Source organism: Myodes glareolus, chromosome 12, assembly GCF_982192425.1.
Source record: "Myodes glareolus chromosome 12, mMyoGla1.1, whole genome shotgun sequence".
Classification (NCBI taxonomy): Eukaryota; Metazoa; Chordata; class Mammalia; order Rodentia; family Cricetidae; genus Myodes; species Myodes glareolus.
The window spans coordinates 39,960,967-39,981,279 of record NC_142037.1 but is presented as its reverse complement, the minus strand read 5'-3'; the positions used below and the strand labels follow the sequence as shown (position 1 = coordinate 39,981,279).

The 20,313-nt window shown below is 43.9% G+C and overlaps 1 protein-coding gene across 1 annotated transcript in view; it reads right to left on the bottom strand.

Annotated features, from left to right (window-relative positions):
• Htr2a (5-hydroxytryptamine receptor 2A) overlaps window positions 1-20,313 on the bottom strand; it is a 61,619-nt gene that overhangs the window by 37,709 nt on the left and 3,597 nt on the right. Inside the window, exon 3 of the mRNA XM_085698729.2 lies at window positions 19,060-19,260. Coding sequence (XP_085554855.1) covers window positions 19,060-19,260 — 201 coding nt within the window. The remainder of the gene's footprint in view (window positions 1-19,059; window positions 19,261-20,313) is intronic.

Here is a 20,313-nt window from a genome sequence, read left to right as displayed (position 1 = left end):
GGAAGAAAGGAGTAAGGGAGGGAATCTGGAGAGGGACAGATAACACTAGGGGCCATTTTGGGGGTCATATGTAAACCTACTACAGTAGAAACTTCTTCTTAAAATATATACATATATGAAAGAAATATAAAAGGACTCCCCAAATAATGGGGGAAACAAAGCCCCAATGAGACATCTCTTGTCAAGAAGTGAAAGTCCAGTATCAGCAATGGGTTACATCGAATTGAGATGTTGGCCAAAGGAAACTTCATGGAAACCCTCAAACAGCTCAGGCTATTGCCAAGGCTATTGGTTGCTTTCCACAAGCTGATGGCAAAGCCTTATTGCTGAATGTTAACATATCTCATAAAACATGGATAATTTGAGCTGCTGCCTAACCAGAGCCTTCACCCCTGCTGACTAGTGTGCACAGACCTGGAAGGTACTCTGTACACTGTCAGAGGAGAAAGGTAAGCACCAGCCCTGCTATAAAATATCTGATCTATGATGGTGACCTGTCTGCAGGATATGCTGGTGCAAAAGGGGAAGATTTTGTGCTTTTGTAGGTTTTCTTTGTATGTGTGTCTTCGTGTGTATGTTTGGCGCTCTCTTTGTTTCCTTTTCGTATGCATCTCTATTTATTTTTGTTTTATTTTTATTCATTTGTCTATTTTTACTTGCTTGTTTGTGTTCTTAACAGAAAGAGAAAGAGGGTCCGGTGTTGGAAGGTTGGGGAGGTGGGGAGAATCTGGGAGGAGAATTGTCACCAGAATATATTGTATTGTATATACAAAAAACCGCCTTTTATTTCCAATTGAAAAGTTTAAACACACAAAAAAAGAAATAGGTATATTGGCATCATCGAAAGTAGACCCCTTTGTCTATCAAAGGGTATTGCCAAGAACATGAAAAGCGCTTATAGAATAATGTACAGAATGCAAATCATATTGGCTAAGATTATACTTCCAGGCTAGAAAAAGAGCACCCAACATTCGACAAGCTAACACCACCAATAAAAGATGGGCAAAGGGCTCAGACATTTCTGCAGAGAAGACATACAAGTGGCTAATAAGCATATGAAATAATGCTAATTTCATTAATTAGTAGGGAAATGTAAATTAGGACCACAAGGTCATAACAGTTCACATGTAATTTAGTGGTCAGAATGAAAACAATGGGAAATATGAGTGTAGCTGAGGGCTGGGGAAGTGAGAACCTTCTTACATTGATAGTGGGGACCCAAAAAGATATAGGTGCTTTAGAAAAGACTTTGACACTGGATGGTGGTGGTGTCTGCCTTTAATTCCAGTACCCGGGAGACAGAGGCAGGTGAATCTCTGAGTTCAAGGACAGCCTGGCTTACAGAGTAAGTTCCAGGATGGCCACACACACACACACACACACACACACACACACACACACACACAAGACTTTGGTAATTCTTTTAAAAAAAATAAAACAAAAGCAAAACCTAAAACCTAAATCCACTAAAGAATCCAGTAATTCCATTCATGGGTACAAACCTGCAAGATTTAAAGACAAAAATCTAGATAGTTATTTGTGTGCAAACGTTCACTGTAATACCACTCACAACTGACAAAGGAGGGAAACAGCAGTTTAACCATCCATTCACCACTAAGCAAGCTGTTACCTACACAGACTATTACTCAGCAGTAAACAGTAATCTGAGGGACGTCGCCGGAAGGGAACACACTGCAGTCCCACTTACATAAAATGCCAAGGATACACAGATCATTAGAATGTAGGTTAAGGATAACCCAGGAGCACGGCTGGAAAGAGGAAAGGGTTACTGATTCATGGAGACAGTTTCTGTTCAGGTTCTGAGGGCTGGGAAACAGTGCAAACTGTAGATGGTACGCGGTGCCTTTAATGCTGTTCGACAATATGCTCAAGAGTGGTTAAAATAGCAAATTCAGTGGTAGATATTTCACCATGCGATTTTTTAAAATTATACATCTGTCTTTGTGATCTTGAAGGATGTGAATTCTAAATTCAGCAAATACAGGTAATAAATTTTTTGCCACCCAAACACGTCTACCTGAGCTAATGAGAAAGAGGCAAAACTACAAAGGCCAGGGTAGACTTCTCTGGGGTGGAGGTGGCTGAAACCAGACCAAAGATGCTGCCTGAACACACGACTTTATTTCCCTTTTGCCAGGTGGTCAGACATGGGTTGGGGAAAGACAGTTAATAGACTGTGCTAGACCAACATGAGGGAAGAATCCATAGTATTGGAGTCATTATGGCCCTGAGGTGGAGAAACAAAGGTATTAGCGATGCCAGGTTCCATAGAAGGAGCAGAGCATAGACGGGCAGGTGATGTTATTGTGGCTGTAAACTACACCACATGCAGCAGACAGAACATGAAATGGAAATTGCTGTGCTAGAGTTAAAATATTTTGAGTGCTGTTGTATTGGTCATTTTTTTTTTAAAGAGAAGATAAAAAGAAAAAGGTTGACGTAATCCATTGCAGCTCAATGATGACTCGGTGCCCAATTAGACAGCCTGGGGGCTTCGGGATAGATTTCCTCTGTCCTAGAGTTGTATTGAGAATGTAAAATCTTAGCCCGCAGATCAGATCTAATTGAGGTGGTGATGTTGGAGTGAAGCCAATGGTTTAGTTACAGATTTTAGAAATTCTACATTGTGTGCTACTTGAGAGCGTCCTAAATATTCTTACTGGTAAGACTCAAGGTTCGATTTCTGCAGCTAAGATTATGGGGTTGGAGATGAGCTTCGGGCTTTGGTAGCCTGCAGAAGTCCAGGTCACCTGGGTATTAATCTCATTATGGCAGTGTGACTACTGATCTGTTCTCAAATTCTGCACCCGTGGTACAGACGCATGACAGTGAACTTGGCACTTGAAGACAACACTGAATGATATCAGCGTGTGCTTACCTGCACTAAACTAACAAAATTGAGCTGCGGAGTTTTTCTTTTTCAGACAGGAAAGCTGTATGTATGTGTGGACCTGTGTTTGATCCTCACGTAAATGCCAGGCATGGTGGCACATGCTTATAATGCCAGTGCTGGGGAGGCAGAGACAGGTGGATCCTTTCAGCCAGCCAGCTTAGCCAAATCAGGGAGGCCCAGGCCAGGGACCATATCTGAACAAGAGGTAAGGTGGTCAGTTTCTGAAGAATAAGAACCACAGTTGTCCTTCTGCCACCACATGTACAAGTATACATACGTGCATTCCCCACAAATGGCATGTACACACTCACACACACAAGATTGATAGACTATATATATCAATATTATATATATTATTGATATTATATAATATATTATTAATATATATTAATCTAACCAAATTGGTTAATAATCCATTGCCTTCTCGTATCCGAAGAGTGATTTCAACTTAGCTATCCTTCGACTCTGACAAGAGAGTGAAGCTGAATGTAGCCAGTCCTACAAATACAGTCTAATTCAGTTTCCTTGCATCTTTCCCAGAAAAATAGGCTTCTAGCACATAACTATTTGAGTCAATTCTAACTCCAAACACACCAGACAAAGCAGAAGGAAATCAGTGTGGAGACTCGCCACCTCCAGAGTTGCTCTCTAGAGCAGGCGGTTGGGTAGAACCTCTCTGGCCCTTCGGTCTTTTCCTCGTCTAATGCCATTGCTGTTCTGTTAATTCAGTTTGATGAGCCCGGTGCTCTGCATTCAACTCTCTTGGAAAAGAAATGAAAATTGTCTTGAAAGTAGACTCTTTGCATCACTCGTTCAATAGGGTCTACCAACAACATAGTGTGTTCCACCAAGAACTAACCCCACTTAAGGATAGTACCGTGTTCATAACCTCTATAGTTCAATAGCCAAAGGTGAAGCTGCAGTTAGTCAGACCTCTGAGAGGTTTTAGCTCCTCCCATGTTCTGGGTCGCCTAGCTACCTTTGAGCATGACTCTGAAAATTGCATGGAGACTTGAGATCCTATGCTGTTGATACCAAACATCCCTCATGAAGCTTGTTGACAGTCTGAGATACTGATGCCTGAGTGCCACACTGTAACTAGAATACTGAGAAGGATTACCAAAATGTAGCTTGAGTTGAGACAAATTCCTGTAAGAAAACATTGTGGTTTTCTGAGCCGATTCTATTTTTCCCTCTGTTTCTCTGTTTCGGCCTGGAAGTAATCACTAAAGGATGGTGGTGTCTTTTAAACACTGTGGTACCATTAAGATGGGAGGAGACACCTTTCCACTTTCTTACCAGCTGGCCATGAAAACTGCCCCTGGGTACAGACTTCAGATCCAAGGTAACAAAAGAGGAGATTCTAAAAGAATTAAGGCCAGCACACAGGCTTGAGGAAATCATGCTGGGCTTCTCAAAGGACATCTGTAGTATTGACTAAGCATCTCTGGGTCACTGAGAGAAGCCCAGCCAGACCTATCTTCGTCTCCGTAATGGTGAAGGCCCGTGAAGGGAGAAGTAATTTCCTTCTGGTCAAGAGAATGGAAATCTCTTGCCTGGGTGAAGACCTAATATTCTAGAGGCCAGTCACCTGGCTAAAGGCACCCCTAAGGAAGGTGGATCCACCTTCAGAGAATGCTAAGCAGGAAGGAGGTGCAATTATCTCCTTAATGAAACAATGTCCTTTTCCTTTCCAGAATTCCCACCCCCCAGTGCAGTTGCTATAGGGCTGCTGGGAGGCTCTTTTGGGTCTGCCACATCCTTTGAGCCCTAGAGTAATTTCCCTTTCCTTTTCTCTTCCTCCCTCCCTCCCGCCCTCTCTCCTGCCCCTCCTCCTGCCCTCCCTCCCGCCCCTCCTCCCGCCCTTCCTCTCTGATGCTTCCAGGAGTCTAAGTATGCCTTGCCTTCCCAGTACTTTGGCTTCCTTCTCTTTCTCTGACCTCCATGCCTGGTTCAAAGCACAGGGCTTTCTTTCTTTCTCTTATCCATCTCTGTGCACGGGACACCTGCCGAGATTGACAGCTGGCCTGCCGAGATTGACAGCTTGCCCGCTTTGAGTTTCCCTTTTAAACTGTGAGAGAACTGTTCGAAAGCTTTCTTCTGAGCCTGTTCTTAAATTATTTTATTAACTAGACTCAATTCCCCAACACTGTACCCTGGTTTCTCGTAATTTGTGGAAATTCTGGCCAGAACACTCTGCTTCCCACAATTTTCAATAACATTTCTTGCCCCCAAGAGCCTAAAACCCTCTTAGGCTCTATGTCATGGTTAACTCGGCCACTCTGCATATTGCTGCTGGAAGTGCTTGCATAAGAAACACATGGATAGGACAGAAACCCCGTGAGTTTAGAAAGAAGTATATATCCCGTGTGGCTCAGGCAGTCGGCCTAAATCTCTAAACAAACATTTAAGAAGTGCATCTGAGTCTTCTCAATCCCAGCTTGCTCCCCAGCTCCTATTGAATCAGATTCTCCGGGAATGGCCTTTAGGAAAATGCATTTTCCAGAAACTGCTATGCGCTTTGCCGAAAAGTCATGCTTCTCGGAGATAAAGGTTTTCACCAAAGGTCCAGAGGTCCTCAGAGGCTGTCATTTTTGCTTCTATGTCCCGTTCAGATTCATCTGGATCTTGAGCAGGCACTCGCTTGTATAGGTCAGTCATATTCTCCCCATAGAGTCCCTCCTTAGAACAGTTTATCCATACTTAATACGAAAATGCTTTGAAGCGGGCAGGTGTGAGTCCGGCCACACATTTGTTGTGGAAAGGGCTTGAGGCAAGGAACCGTGAAGGCTGTAACAGGAGTCTAAGTGCTCTATCGCCCCACCCCCAGGAACATTCCCAGGAACACAGTTCCTGCAGTTTCTTCCTCAGAGAATGAGCTGAAACCGTCCGAAATATCACCTCGTGAACACAGGGAAAACATTCCTTGGTAGAATTAACGTGCAGCTCTCCTGAGTGCAAAGTTCCGGGTTACTGAACAAACTGTGCAAGAGAAGCGACAGCATGTACGAACTTCCCAGGCTCCCTGCAAACTCCTGGTGCTATATGATTTTCGTTCTTGGCTTCTGCCCGCATCCAGCGTTGCCAAAACCATCTCCAAGGAAACCAACATCAAATCTGGGAAAATACTGGAAAAGCCACCGTGGAGATGTTCATCCAAACTCATTTGTTGTACTTTTCCAAGTATGGGCCCCTATGTACCCAGGCAGGCACGGGCAGACATTTGACTGTAGAAACCACTTCCTTATCAGGCAAATGCACAAGGGCCTCTAGGGAAACATTCTCTTGTGTCAGCTCTTGGTTGGCCCTCCTTATTTTCTCTCCCTTCTTTTCTCACTTGTCATTCATTCAGCGACTTAGATGTGCTCCCATTTGAGGCTAAATATGTAATGTGCATATACCTCTATTTCTTCCTGCCTAGCTCTGGTCTGTGATCCATAGCTTTAAGGGGAGCCAACCAACAAAGCTAGCCTGTTTGAGCGTTCGTAGGGACCCTGCCTATTAAATAGATAAGGATGTGAAGGAAAGCTTGCTGTTGATGTCACTAACGTCTAACACCTAATCATGCTGTGTGTATATTTTCAGTGTGACGGTTGACCAGGATGGCAGGGAGACTGGGGTAGAGCTGCCTTAGGGATGAGGAGCAGTGGAGAACACAAAAGGCTCCTTGGTAGAGCTGTAGTTGACAGTGGCCTAGCTCCCTGCCCTCTCCAGGTGAACTCAATAAACTATTAAAAAAATAACAACAAAAGGATCTTTGATTAACTGAAGACACCTCCAGCAGCATCTAATGCATCATGGTAGGGATGGGGATGTGGCCAGATATTTCAAAGTGCCGTGCCTAAGGTAAAAAAAGCAGGAGACACAATGTCACCATGCTTTCAGCACTCCTGGTAACTAGAGACCATCTCTCTTTATTTAAGACAAGCTTGAATATCTCTCTTCAGATGAAACAAATTTTAGTAAGAACCGTTTCCAATAACAAATGGATGAATCGATCTATTAGCGAGTAGACAGGAGGCTGGTTTTTGGCTCCTGTAACAAGCTGTATATGATTAACCCAGTGATGTATACATATACAGTGTTTAGCCTGGGAATGTACGCTGTTAAACCTGATCACCTACGTGAATTTTTAGAGTGATTGAGTTGGGACTTTAAAAAGGGCAGGGATGCGGAAAGATGTCCTAATGGATCTGCTCCACAGGAGAGAGTGAATGACAGAAGACAATCAAGTCACATTTTAAATAGGCTTTAGTAAGCTAATCATGGGTCATGGGAGATGGCTCAGAGGTAAAACACTCATCTCACACACAAACATGACCTAAATTTGGATCCCAGGATGCAGACACAGCTGGACATTGCAATCACATCCCTAATCCCAGCATTCTTAAACTGAGAATGGGAGGTAGAGAGAGAAGGTCCCCTTGGATGCTCACTGGCCAGCTGGCCTGGAGTACATAGTAGTGTACACCAAAAGACCCTGTCTCAAATAAGGTGGGAGGCAAGGACCATTAGTCAAGGTCCTCAAATATATGAAGTCATTCACACACACTTACACATCATATACTTCCCCAGCCATAATCATAACTTGATAATATCGAGAGTGGCAAGCACGAGTGGTTTTGACCCTAAAGGTTCTTAAGGACATATTTAATATATTAGGCACCAAGGTTCTCCTTGTCTCTCTACTTCACCACAGCCGAACGCCCTAACTCTGGGAGTTAGATGTTAATAATAAATGAGAAAGGCAATTTGATAATTCACTTCCTAGATACCACTTTTTAAATATGCCATGGTAATTCACACTTCTTATAATAACACAAAAAACTGAGGTCCCAAACTGAGGACCTAGGATGATCTACAAAATTGCTTCATTATGACAAGAAATCCAGGCTTGTCATAAGCCAGTGAAAATGTTCGTCTGCTGACGTTGCCCTAGAATGGCTTGTCCAGAAGAATTTTGCAAGTTTTCTGATAAAAATATTTCCCTTTCTAGATGTCACCAAACAGGAATTTACAACGTGACTGGTATGAGCCGTCAAATATAAAAATAGCAGAAGGTTGATGCCTGAGTGGGATAAGTCTGGCAAGTTGGGCACCATCCCTGTGCTGTCAGAGAACAATGTTCTGGTTATAGACAACTGGGTTCACATAACCAACCACCGATACCTCATGGCAGCGGGCCATAGAATGTTGGAGTTATAAAAACCTTGGAGAAAGTTTGATTTTTTTTCATGTAATACATGTTCTGATTACAATTCTTCTCCCCCAACTCCTTCCAGATCCTTCCAGAACCCAAATTCTCACTTCCATTAGAAAACAAGCAAGTATCTAATAAAGGTAAACTAAGATAAAGTAAAAAGAAACAGAGCAGAATAGGACAAAATAGAAAAAAGAGGCAAAGAAAAAGCACAAAAAATGTTCAGAGAGTCACATTTTTGCATACCCAGAAATCCCATAAAAACACCTAGCCAGAGACCATACTATATAAGCCAAACCAGTAAGGTAAAAAAAAAACCAAAAAACCAACCAAACAAACAAACAAAAAAAACCAAATGCACAGATAACACAGTATGAGACTAAAAAATCCCAATACCATTGAGCCCGTTTTGTGTTGACTGCCTATTGCTTGGCATGAAACCTGCCTTCATTGTGCTTTGTGGACCAGTGAGACACCTTTGGAGGAAACTAATTTTTTTCCCCTAAACATCTTAACTCTTTGTTTATGAGGCCTCTCTCTCACAACAGTCTCTTCTTGGAAGTTCTCCCTCTCATTTCTCTTGCTAATAATCTGTTCGTCATTCAAGATTTGATTTTTAACCTTTCCCTATTCAACCAGCTTCTCCGATGCCCAATGCTGCCATGGTTCTCTATACATCAATCATAATGGGAAATTCTGTACGGAATTGTTTTTTCATTTGCTATATTTAGTGTGTTTATATATTTAACCTTTTAAAATGAAAAATTAAGGGTTTTTTTGGCAACTTTATATACAAATGCAGTATTTCGTGAACATATCCACCGCATGGCTTCTCAGCTCCTGCTCTGACAGTTGATTTTTTAAAAACAGTTCGTGGGCATTTCCACATCAACCTGCTGAGCGCTCAGTTGTGCCCTCCCCTGCTGTGCAGTCCCTGGCCCACTGTGGTCTCTCACTTCTTTTGCAACGCTCTTTAATATGGCCTGTGAGAGGTTTCCCCTCTAGGAGGAAGGGCCTCATGGAGCTGAAAGGAACCAGGAAAATAGTGTGTCTCTGGTAATCCACATTTCAACTAAAGAAATTTAATTGCAATTTGATATATGACTTTCCTCAGAAGGCGACAATCCCCGAATAAAGGAAACTAGCAACCAGGGAGTGAACTAGACTTGGCCCATTGATGCCAGGGCTGTGGGCTGTGGACAATGCCCTGAGCAGTAGCCAGTTGTTGAGAGCCTGCCCAGGCAAACATAGAGGTCTGCCTGCTTGCTTTTTTTCCTCTTTTTTGCCTCTCCCCTTACCTCTTTGCCCACCTGAAAAATCAACAGCCCTTAGAGGGTACTTTGATTCCAAAGTGGGAAGTCCCCCTTTCGAAAGGAATGATTCCCAAATGCTTGCTGAAGAACTTTCAAGATCTCAAACAAAAGCTTAGCAACGAGTGGGTAGCCTAACCTGGCAAAGCCCACGGAGAGTCCGTTCTTACAGCCTCCACTAATTAGCGCTGTTAATAACTCTACCAGGCTGATGCTAAGTGGAACAATAAAACAAGTCCTTTCTTGCATAACTATTAGTCTTTATTACTTGAAGTATAGGGAGACAGTCTAAAAATAGCTTTGAAACGGGACACAGAAATAACAATTTCTTTTAAAGGTGTCTCAGTGTCAGACTGAAGAAATTAGTTTTTGGATGAGTGCTTGGTTAGGTGTTTTCTATTATGTGGATGGGGAGCAAAAGGGAGTGCATTTTATTTCTGTTTGTTTTGCTTTCTCTTTCTAGCAGGAAAATAGATTATTATCGCATAAATGGAATAGGCGAGGAGATAGATTGTCAAAAGCTGGGCAACGCTTAATTTCTGGAGAGAAGAGAAATTTGAAGACGGCTTCTTAGAGGTGGTGGATTAAAAAATCATCTAAGCAAGGGTAAGGACGGGCTTGGCAGATGTTTACTAGATCCTGTGAGCATAATGGCGAGTCACTGTGGCTGGGGAGTGGTGAGCAAGCTGGGGCGCACTAGGAGAAACACCCCCGGCCAGGGTTTATGGAAATTCTCTTGAAAATGTGAACACTTGGTCCCCAGGTGGTGGCTAAGCCAAAATGAACACTTTGTTCCTTAAATTGCTTTTGCTTGTTGTCTTAGGAATTGTCAGTGATATTCAATTACCAGACCATTTTGGAGGTGTTTTCAGATTCAACTTCCCGGTGAGAGTCCCATGAACTCAAAGGGCAACACTTGGCTGGTTTTCTTTTTAAATTGAAATTATTAGCGCATATGTAAAGATGCACAGAGGTCCATATTGATGGGGTGCCATGAAATCGGAACACATGTATACATTGGATGGTTAAATATGAAACAGTAATGAAAGTCTGGCATGAAAATGGTTATGAATTAAAACTAGTTAGCTGTATTATTCTCCCCATCCCTGTGTGTGCATCCTGGGAAGGAAGGGTCTCCACCTGCAGAAAGGAAGAGGTGTGATCCAGGGACTGAAGCTTTTGGTTTAGGATTCCGTGCACGAGTCACAGCTTCTAAGGATAAAGAACTTGAATAGATGTGACCCAGCCTACCTCTTCATCTATTACAGAAGTAATCACACAGGGAAGAGGTGCTTAGCCTTGAGGGGGCAAATCTTTCTATTTCGATGCACTTCAGAATTACCCTATATGTTGCAGATGCATTTCTGGAATGGGAAGCTATTTATGGAAAAGGGATTTGAAGGGGTGCATTGGCTTGACATCAGATGACAATGTGCAAACACCATTTTAACCTTCCTACCCCTTGCTTATCTGGCTCATGACGGTCAGGAAGTAAAGGAACGTGTATTTCTTTTCCCATGGCATCAGCAAGGCAATCAAGGACAGAGTTTGCTCATTTTAAGCGTTAGAGTGAAGTCACAGTTAGCTCTGGTAATGGAAATTAGATCTGAGACGGAAACTATAATCGACAGACGATCCCAGGATCATTCTTAATCGAGTGCCTCATTCACTGATTGTCCCTTCTTTGCCTTGAGAAGCTCACAGATGGGACACAGGATTGATTTGTAATTATGCTCATTTTCCTTAGAAGTCAATGGAAGCCTAGGCGAGCAAGAACATGGCCATACTGGTAGCGATAAGTGGAAGAAAACAGTAGGTGTTAGAGTTTACTGAGAGCAAAGAAACCCAAATCCTCTGCAAGCAGAGTGCCGAGGCTGCCATTTGTAATATAAGCCCTCAAGGTTGACCCCTGCCTTCAGGAAGTCTTTTCTGACTCATCATGGAATTGTGACATTCCATTCTTGGTTGTCTAGATGTCTCGGAATTGATGTTTGTGGTGATTACAACTATGTAGAAGTGTGTGAGGGGAATTTCAGTCTTTGTAAATGTGAGCCACAGTCCCCCAGTTTTGCCACCTCTGTCTCCCTACGATTATGATTAACACCCCGAGCCTTTCTAAAATCAGAAGTGGTTCATACCATACATGCCACCCCCACAACTTGACGTCCGCACTTAACCCCATAGACACATTTTTCTCTTCTTGAACGTCCAGTGTGCTAACTCACCGCTTTACAGAGCTTCAAATTGTTGTGAAACAGAAAATCAGTCGACCCAGTCTTAGCCGACCTTCTATCTTGATGCTAGCTGAAAAACCGAGGTGCGGAACCCTCTGAAATGTACTTTTATTTTTCTACAGGAAAAAAATGTCAAGAAGGATGAATGTCGCCTTTAATAGCTGTGTTAGCTGTCAAAGAACTAACACCTCACACTGTCACATGGAATAGGGGTGGACATATGGTACCCTGGTCACCATCGCGCGTGTGAGCGTGGGGGTTGGTGGCGGCATCTTTAGCCACTGAATGTGGCTGACTATCAAGTGAAAAGTCATGCTGCACTGTTGCTTTAAATAATGTCTCTATGACCCCCCCCCCCACAAGCAAAGATTTCACATGCCTTAGTGTCTATTTTAAGTTATGTTTCTGAAAGTTGCCTATTTATTTGGTTTATATCTTTCCTTCCTGGGTTATTTGTGCTTCAAATTTAAGAGGCAGGTGCATCTGGCCTCTTAAAAACTCTATTTCTTTGCCTATTATTCTCATAAGTATTTCTGAGTTCACTCGTGACTATTTTAGCCATACCAAACATTTCCCACGTAATTTGCTAAGTCGGTGCTGATCTTTACGGTTCCTATACTCTGTGGCCTGTGTTAAAAGACCTGGCACACCACCAGGTGAGCTAAAAATACTACGGAAATAACAAGCTATGACCTGGAGATACCAGGCGGCTGAGAGAAGTTAAGGCTCTTACTTACTTCGTATTCACTAGCGGAAAGATTGGAGCAATAATTACGAGGGATGAAATTTTAATTAGGAGAGGAATGAAAAGAAAAAATCCTGTAGAAATTTGAGTAAGTGGGAAGGGGTAGAGGAAATGAAGAAAGAAATTGCAGTTCAGTGATAAAAAGGACAGCTTAGGAGAGAAGTATGGGAGAAACAAATAGCAGTGATGGCATAAGACAGGTAACAGGACACTAATTGTACAACTGTCACAGCGGATGGAGATGGGTCGCAGTTCAGGATTAAAGAGAGGCTGTCGGGTCTTGAGAAAAAATAAAATGCACCTAACATGGCGAAATGCACAGAAGGTGAAGAAAGAAATTATGTTAAAGTGAAGAGGAGAAAGATACACTGGAGAGGGTCAAACTGGATGAGGCATGGCGGTAGTAATAGAGTAAAGTAGAATTCATGTGTCTGTGGGTGCTGCCAAGGCAGAAGGGGAGGGCAGGAGCATCAGATGACAAGGCGACCTTGTTTCTCAAGCACCCACTGATTTGTCTGAGGTCCAATGAGCTTGCAGCCATGTTGTGGGCTGAGGAAATGAGAGCTGAGGTCAGAGCTCCTGTAGTCAAGAATGCGCCACGCTTTTGCCTGGAGCCATAGGGGAATACAGCAGGGATACAAAGCCACAACTAGAAATCAGTTCTTATGAGATCACTGCTTAAAAGACACAGTGTGACTGGGCTAAGTGATGCCTGCCCCTGAATGCATACACACGCACATGTGCACACACATACAAGATATGTTAAAGCTCACGGATTCTCCGCTGGTGAAAGCTAATATCAACACACTGCCTACTAGATTTTTACACAAGGAGGGCCAGGGAGAAAATCAGGACAGAATCAACAGGTAACTGAGATTCCCAGAAAACAGTGATTGACCTTTGAGAGATGAATAGCAGAGAACTAGTCCAGACAACCGAAATCGGTTAAATACTCAGCTGGGAAAACTCAAGAACCTAGGAGCCGAAATACAGTCTATGAGAATATACTAGATGGGTTTGGCAGTCAATTAGAAGTGGCTGACGGGAGAAGAATTGGTGAGACAGGTTGGAGGGAGAAGGAAGAGCGTATAGAAACTGAGTCCTCAGACGCGCGGATCAAAGCTCTATTATGCAAGAGTTGAAGCCACAGAGTGAGGGCGAGGGGGAATGATGCAGGTGCCGTAATTGAAAGGATGATGGCTAAGGAATTTTCCGAAGTGACAGCAAGGTGACATTGACCATCAAATTTAAGAACCCATACCAAGCAAGTTGAGGATGAAGACAACACTGGCCCATAGCTAGGTAGCAGCTAAGGAAAATTCATCACAGAACAAGATACTATCTGAAGTCAGGTGACATGGTGGCTTCTGTGGACACTGACAGCTGTGCTCTTACAAACAGCAAACTAATCTAGAGACCCAAAAGGCCACGGAGAAAGTTCTGGAAAAGAGACTGCCCAATTTAATTTTTGTACTAGGGATTGAACTGAGAGCCTCACACATGCCGAGAAAATGCTCGTCCATCGGGCTACACACCAAGCTTCTTTTTATTTTGATTTCATGACAAGGTCTCACTAAGTTGCCCACATGAACCTTGAATTTGGGGTTTTGTGGAAACAGAGTTTCATGCCGCTGGCATCATGAGTCTGCCTCACCAGGTCTGCTTGGGTTCCATGCTATGCAAAAGCGTGCTTTAAAAGAAGGTAAACTCGAGTGGTCCGGAGTCACAAACATGGAGAGGAAACAGCAAGCAAGGCATTGCAAGGAGATTGTTCAGGAGTGGGGACTGCACACACACCCAGGCGGAACCGTAGAAGTGAAGAAATCAGAGCACAGCATCAGAGAGTTCATATGTAGGAAACACACGCCAAGTTTAGAGGGCAGCTGGAATGATGCCTTGGGTTTTGTTAACCTCTGTGTACAAAACAGGAAAGGACACACAAAGGACCGCAGGACAAATGGGGTTAAAATGCTCTCAAATTGTTGCGTTTCCAAGTGGTATAAAAGAATTTGCTTTAGGTTCTTTATGATAAAAAAAATAAGGCATGTAAATAGTGCTAAAAGAATGGATAATTAATAAGCATAAAGAGAAAGATGAATTATAATTCGTCTAAATTACAGTCATCTGATCAGCCTACAAGTAAAACAGAGATTGACTGGCACCAACTATATAAGAGATAATCCAATTAAAAGACGAAGATGGTGGCTGGCGTGATGGCTCAGCTGGTAAGAGCATTTGCTGCTCTTCCAGTCCCCCTGCTTCCACATCAGGCCTCTAACAGCTGTCTGACATTCCAGCTCCAGGGGAGTCCACACCTCTGGCATCCATAGGCTCCTGGACTCGTGTGCACGTGGCTACAAGTAGACACATGCATGACGCATAAATAAAAACCATTTTTAAAAATACAAAGATAGACTGGATTGAAAAGAAAACTGGGTATGCTTCCATTCAGGTGACACATTTAAAATACAAAGTAACAGCCCAATGGTTACAGATGAGAGTAAAATATAGCCCAAAGAATGATAACCAAGAGAAGTCTGGCATAAATACAGTGTCTGTGGAGTTGAGTCTTAAGGCAAGAAGCCTCACTAAAAATAAGAGCGCATTTGATAATGATTAAAATCCAGCCTGAAAGATATAATCTATATGTAGCTAATAACCCATAAAGGGGCAGAAAGTATAAATGGGGGTTAAAGATAGACTTTTAAAAAATTTGTTAATGGGACCAGAGAGTTAGTAGGAAGATCTCTATAACCCTTCAAAAATACATACTCCTTCCTTATGTAAAGATGCCAGGAGGAAAATGGCAATCTCTGAACTTCATTTAAAGATGCTCAGAAAAGAAACCGCAGGAATCCAAGTTTGGCTCTGTGTTCTTCAGCGTATCAAGAAAGCTGAATATATCAGTAAACTAACGATATATATATTTAATATAACGATATAAATTTAGCTGTTAATTTAAAATCAAAGTAGGCCATTTACAAATAGAATTCCATATTATGCAGTCACAGAAAAGAAACCTGTCCATTTCCAACAGTGTGAATTAGTCTTGAAGGAATAGTGAGGATATACGATCTCAGTCCTATATGGAGTCTAAGGAAGGTTAATGTAGAGAAACGGCAGAATGGCATTTACTGCAATGGGGATTTTAGGGTACAATCTGTGCCCCAGCAGCTCCCGACAAGAGATACGACAGTTAAAGGGAATGACTCCGAGGTGCAGAGAAAGGGAATTTTATCAGTCTGGATGCCTCGTGGAGGGCAAAGCTGCCCAGTGACCCCAAAGCCTATCTTTGGGGTCCTGACATGAGGTTCCTGTTTCAATAGAAGGTGAACTGTATTCTTAAACAGTGCTGGGCAAGACATGGGGTGCTCAGCGCTGAGCATCAGTGTAGCTGTGGTCTGTCCTGAGAGGTTGTCGGATGAGATACCAGACTCGTGTGAGCTCTCTTCCCGACAGACAAGTTCTTTATCTGCCTGGCACCAGGACTTTGACCTTTCCTTTCCCTCAGCATGGGACTCTGGGAAATTTTGAATCATTGGGGTTCATTGTTTGGATAATCTGTTAACTGGAAATGATGGCACAACCTTTTCTTTTAGACAATTTCTCTCTGACGAGAGTGGTTCTATTGCCAGAGACAGATGAGGCAGGGGGAGATGGGTTATTTCAGCGGATCTAGTGAATGGCGCAGTGTCTGCATTTACTAACTCCAAGTTTTATTCCTGTCATTTGCCTCATATTCTGACCACAAAATAAAAGGCATTTTGGTAAAAGGAAGCAGGAGTTAAGTAATTTGTGGTGTTTCTTTTACAAAATATTTGTATATTCAATCACCTCAGTGTGCATCTTAAAATCAATTTCATTGTTTGAATAGACATGATTTTTTAAAAAAAAAAACAAGTCCCAGCTGGAATAAGGATCCAAATATGAGCACACACAGAGCAAACTGAAACCTCAAGCCCAAACAAACCAGTAGAAACAGAAACAAGAGAAGACAAGTCAGGAAGAAGCTGGTGCTAAGCCTTTTCAGGACCCAGGGTAGAACCGACTTCTTAATTTTCGCGCTTCTTACCCGACTGTTCCTCAGAACTCCACCTCACAGGTGGTTACAAGGTGTGTAACCTTGACTTTTCTACATTGACCTGTCCTCTACCACACTGGGAGAGCCATTTGAACACACACTATTCATCTGGCTCACTTTAGAAAATCTCCAGAACGAATAGACGATAACTTCTGAATGACTGTCAGCATCCCCACAACCCGCCCAACCTGCCTCCATCCTGGGAAGACAGCCAGAAAGAGCTAGGAAAGACAGCCATATTAGGTGGTAGATGAAGTACAGACAGGGGCTGGGTTGACCCGGGTGGACTCTTGCTTCTAAGTGCTGCCACCTGGTGTGACGGACTTGTCTACGGGGTGACCCGGACACGGGTGGGTCTGTGGCAGTGCTCAGAATCTCTAAGCTTTTGCTAATGATGTCATCATGAAGCTTGTCAGAGACAGGGCGTTGTTTCGGCTAAGGGTAAAAGACAAGGGACCCTGTGACTGGAGAGATGGCTCGGTGGGTACAAGTCCCTTCTGTCGTGCGAGGACCAGAGTTAGGTTCTTGGAACTCATGTAAATGTCTGGTGGGCTACCTGCAACCCTAGCCCTCAGGAGGCAAAGGAAGGATCCCTGGAACAAACTAGCTGGCGTGACCAGTCAAAATGGCGAGCTCGGGACTCAAGCGAGAGTCTAGAAATAAACCAACCGAGAAAGATACTTAACATCTCAACCTTTGACCACTACATTGAATGTGCATAACACAGATACCCACGCATGCAAACACACATACACACCGGATACACGCAAAGAAAAAGGTGCTGAGTCATTCTAGTGTCTGCTTGGCTACTGGGACAGTCTGCGAAGTGTAGGCAGAGGACTTGGCTCCGTGAATTGCATGTGACCCTTTGTTTGTCAGGTTTCCTTCTCTGATAACCTGGCTCCTGGTTCTCAACCGTGGACCACTCTCAGCCATCTGAAGCTAAGGGCTCTCTAGAGTGGTTGTGAGCCGCTTGGATGGCTACCTGCAGGCCCCTTTACCCTCCTGTTCCAGGGAGAATAAGTCCTAGGTGGCACAGCTCCATCCCATTAGCATTTTCTTGGAGCGGAAGCTACTGGCTAAGGAAGGTGGGGTACAGAAAGAGAAAGGGCTGGCTGCCAGCAGCCTAGAGTGCTAGTGAGTCAGACCTGTGACCCAGGGCACCCCAAGTCCTGTGTCCTGAGGTTCCCCAACTTATCAAACAAACACAATGCGATTGTCCGGGCTGCTGACCTCAAGTGATAATGTAAGATTCAAAATGGAAAACAGGTTTTTCTCTGAAAAGTATGAAGGTGCTGTTTAATGTGTAAACCCTCATTGCTAACTTCAGAAGAAGAGGATGCTCAATGTGCCCATGCCCGCTGCATGCCATGCCCGCTGCATGTGTACACCTTATTTTCCAACTTGAATACTAACTAGTTTTCTCATCTAGAAAGTGGAGGTGGCATCACATTAATTCCTGTTATCAGCAGGAAAGGAAACAATGAACGCAAACTGTGCTTGCTATTTCTGATAGCTCTTTTAAAAATTCCTTTTATACATATGGGTCTTTCATCTGCCTGAATGTCTGCAACACAGGCGTGTTCCCGCTGCCCTCAGAGGCCAGAAGAGGGTGTTAGATCTCTCAGAACTGGATTGTGAGCCCCCATGTAGGTGCTGGAAAGCCAAGTGGGTCCTCCGCAAGAGTAGCAAATGCTCTTAATGCTAAGCCATCTCTCCGGCCCCATTGGTATGCTTATTGTTATTACAGAGTTGTCAGTAGTATCAAATGAGTTCTGGAACTTTAACCTACCATCAAAGTCCACAGTCTCTCCTTGAAGCAGCTACCACACCCCACGGGTCTTAACAAAAGCAGTAGTTTCGCCTAAAGCTTTGAGACTTTACAACAGGTTTCAGCGAGTCTTTGATTACAAACCACGTCTGCTGAGGTGGCAGGTACAATTGACTTTGCTGCCCGAGAGCTACCACTTCAGATCCTATTATGGTGGCAGAAGATCAATACCAGCAAGAGGTGAGTGCACATAGTCGGCCTAACCTGATGTCGGTTGGAATCCTTTGGTATAGATGCCACAGGAGGAAGAAGAAAAGAGAAAGAAGAAAGAAAGGCCACAGAGGCACCAGGCATCTGAAATGCCCAGCCCTTAAACAATTGTTGCCACTTCCCTCTCTCCTCCCTTCTGTCACTTTCTGGACCTCCCCCCCCCCCACCTTCAAGGCCCGCATTATCTAGAACAAGTGTCTGTATCCTACAGCAACCGTAAGTCCAGTAATGACAAAACTCAGATTTCTGGGAGACCCAAGACTAGGAGTACAGTCGTTCCTGACTTGTGCTCCACTAGCATGCCTATTCTTATGCGTGTGAAGCAATACACACAGTTGCCATCACCCCCTGACTTCCACAGATTTCCCTTTCCTAAAATGACCCCAGTAATCATGAGGTTTGGGACATCCCTTGCAACACACAAAACGACAGACCCAGAGTGCCAAGTCTCCGTGCAACGCAACGGAACATGTCTCCAGGGAGAGGACGAACGTCGGGGTTTCAAACGTGACCCCGACGGATGTTCCGGCTTACCTACGGATATGGTCCACACAGCAATGATCTTCAGGAAGGCCTTGGTTCTGGAGTTGAAGCGGCTGTGGTGGATGGGGTTCTGGATGGCGACGTAGCGGTCCAGGGAGATGGCACAGAGGTGCATAATGGAGGCGGTGGAGAAGAGGACGTCCAGGTAAATCCAGACTGCACAGAGCTTGCTAGGCAAAGGCCACCGGTACCCTGTGGTGCACAAGTTCAGCATCAGCAAGGAGCTTCATGCTTTCTTTGGCAGGCATGTGATCTATACCCTGGGACAACTTGGAGTTCACAATTTAGGGACAGGCATTGGTGACAGCAAGTGGGGGACTACAGGACTTTCAACATTTGACTAAGCAGCAAGTGTGCTTTATTACACTACGAGGGCATGAATTGGTGAGAGTGGGTGTGAATGTTTCTGGCTTATGGAATTGTATTGGCAAGAAAAGGAACCTGCTTGTTCCTCTTGAACGAAGCCTTTTCCCCACTCTACCGGACTGTAAGCCCCTTGAGTCACATGGGTGGCCAGGCCCCTCTCCTAAGGACCTTAACTGCCAGGCTATATCTACAGCTGGGAAGGGAAAGTTTAGAGGTCCTGGGGGAGAGGCCTGGCCACCTTGTGGCTCAGGGGGCTTACACTGGCAAAGCTGTTTTTCTTTAACCACTTCTCTGAAGTTATGTTCTGAGCCCCTTAATTGAAGAACCGCTCACATCCATCCATCATCTATCTACACGATTTTCTCTAACATTAAGGTCCTTGTGATTGATCTAATCTTAGTCACTATTAGATGTATCCAGTCTCACACGGGCAGGCAGTTAGAGACAGTGTGACAAAACGACTTCAAATACACCTCTTGAATGTCTTTACTTATGATACACGGTCCCCTAATGTTTCAAATACAGCCCTTGAATGTCTTTACTTATGATTCACCGTCCCCTAATGTTTCATTAAACTCAAATTTGGGGCACATGAGAACCACCGAGGATGGCGAAGACAATCAAGAGCGCCTAGCCTTGGAGCATTGTCTCAGGGCAGTGCTCACACTGTAGGTGACAGCTGGCTTTCTCAGTTGGCTCCTTTCAATGGGGACCCACCTCTGGCCATTCCAATCCAGTAAGACTGGAAAATGTGCATTAAAAAAAAAAAAAACACCTCAGAACTCACACTGCTGATGCTGACATGGGAGCCTCTCCCAGCAGCAGTTGCTTGGGGGCCAAGATACCCCTTCTCTCCCAGCATCACCATCAGCCAGTGGA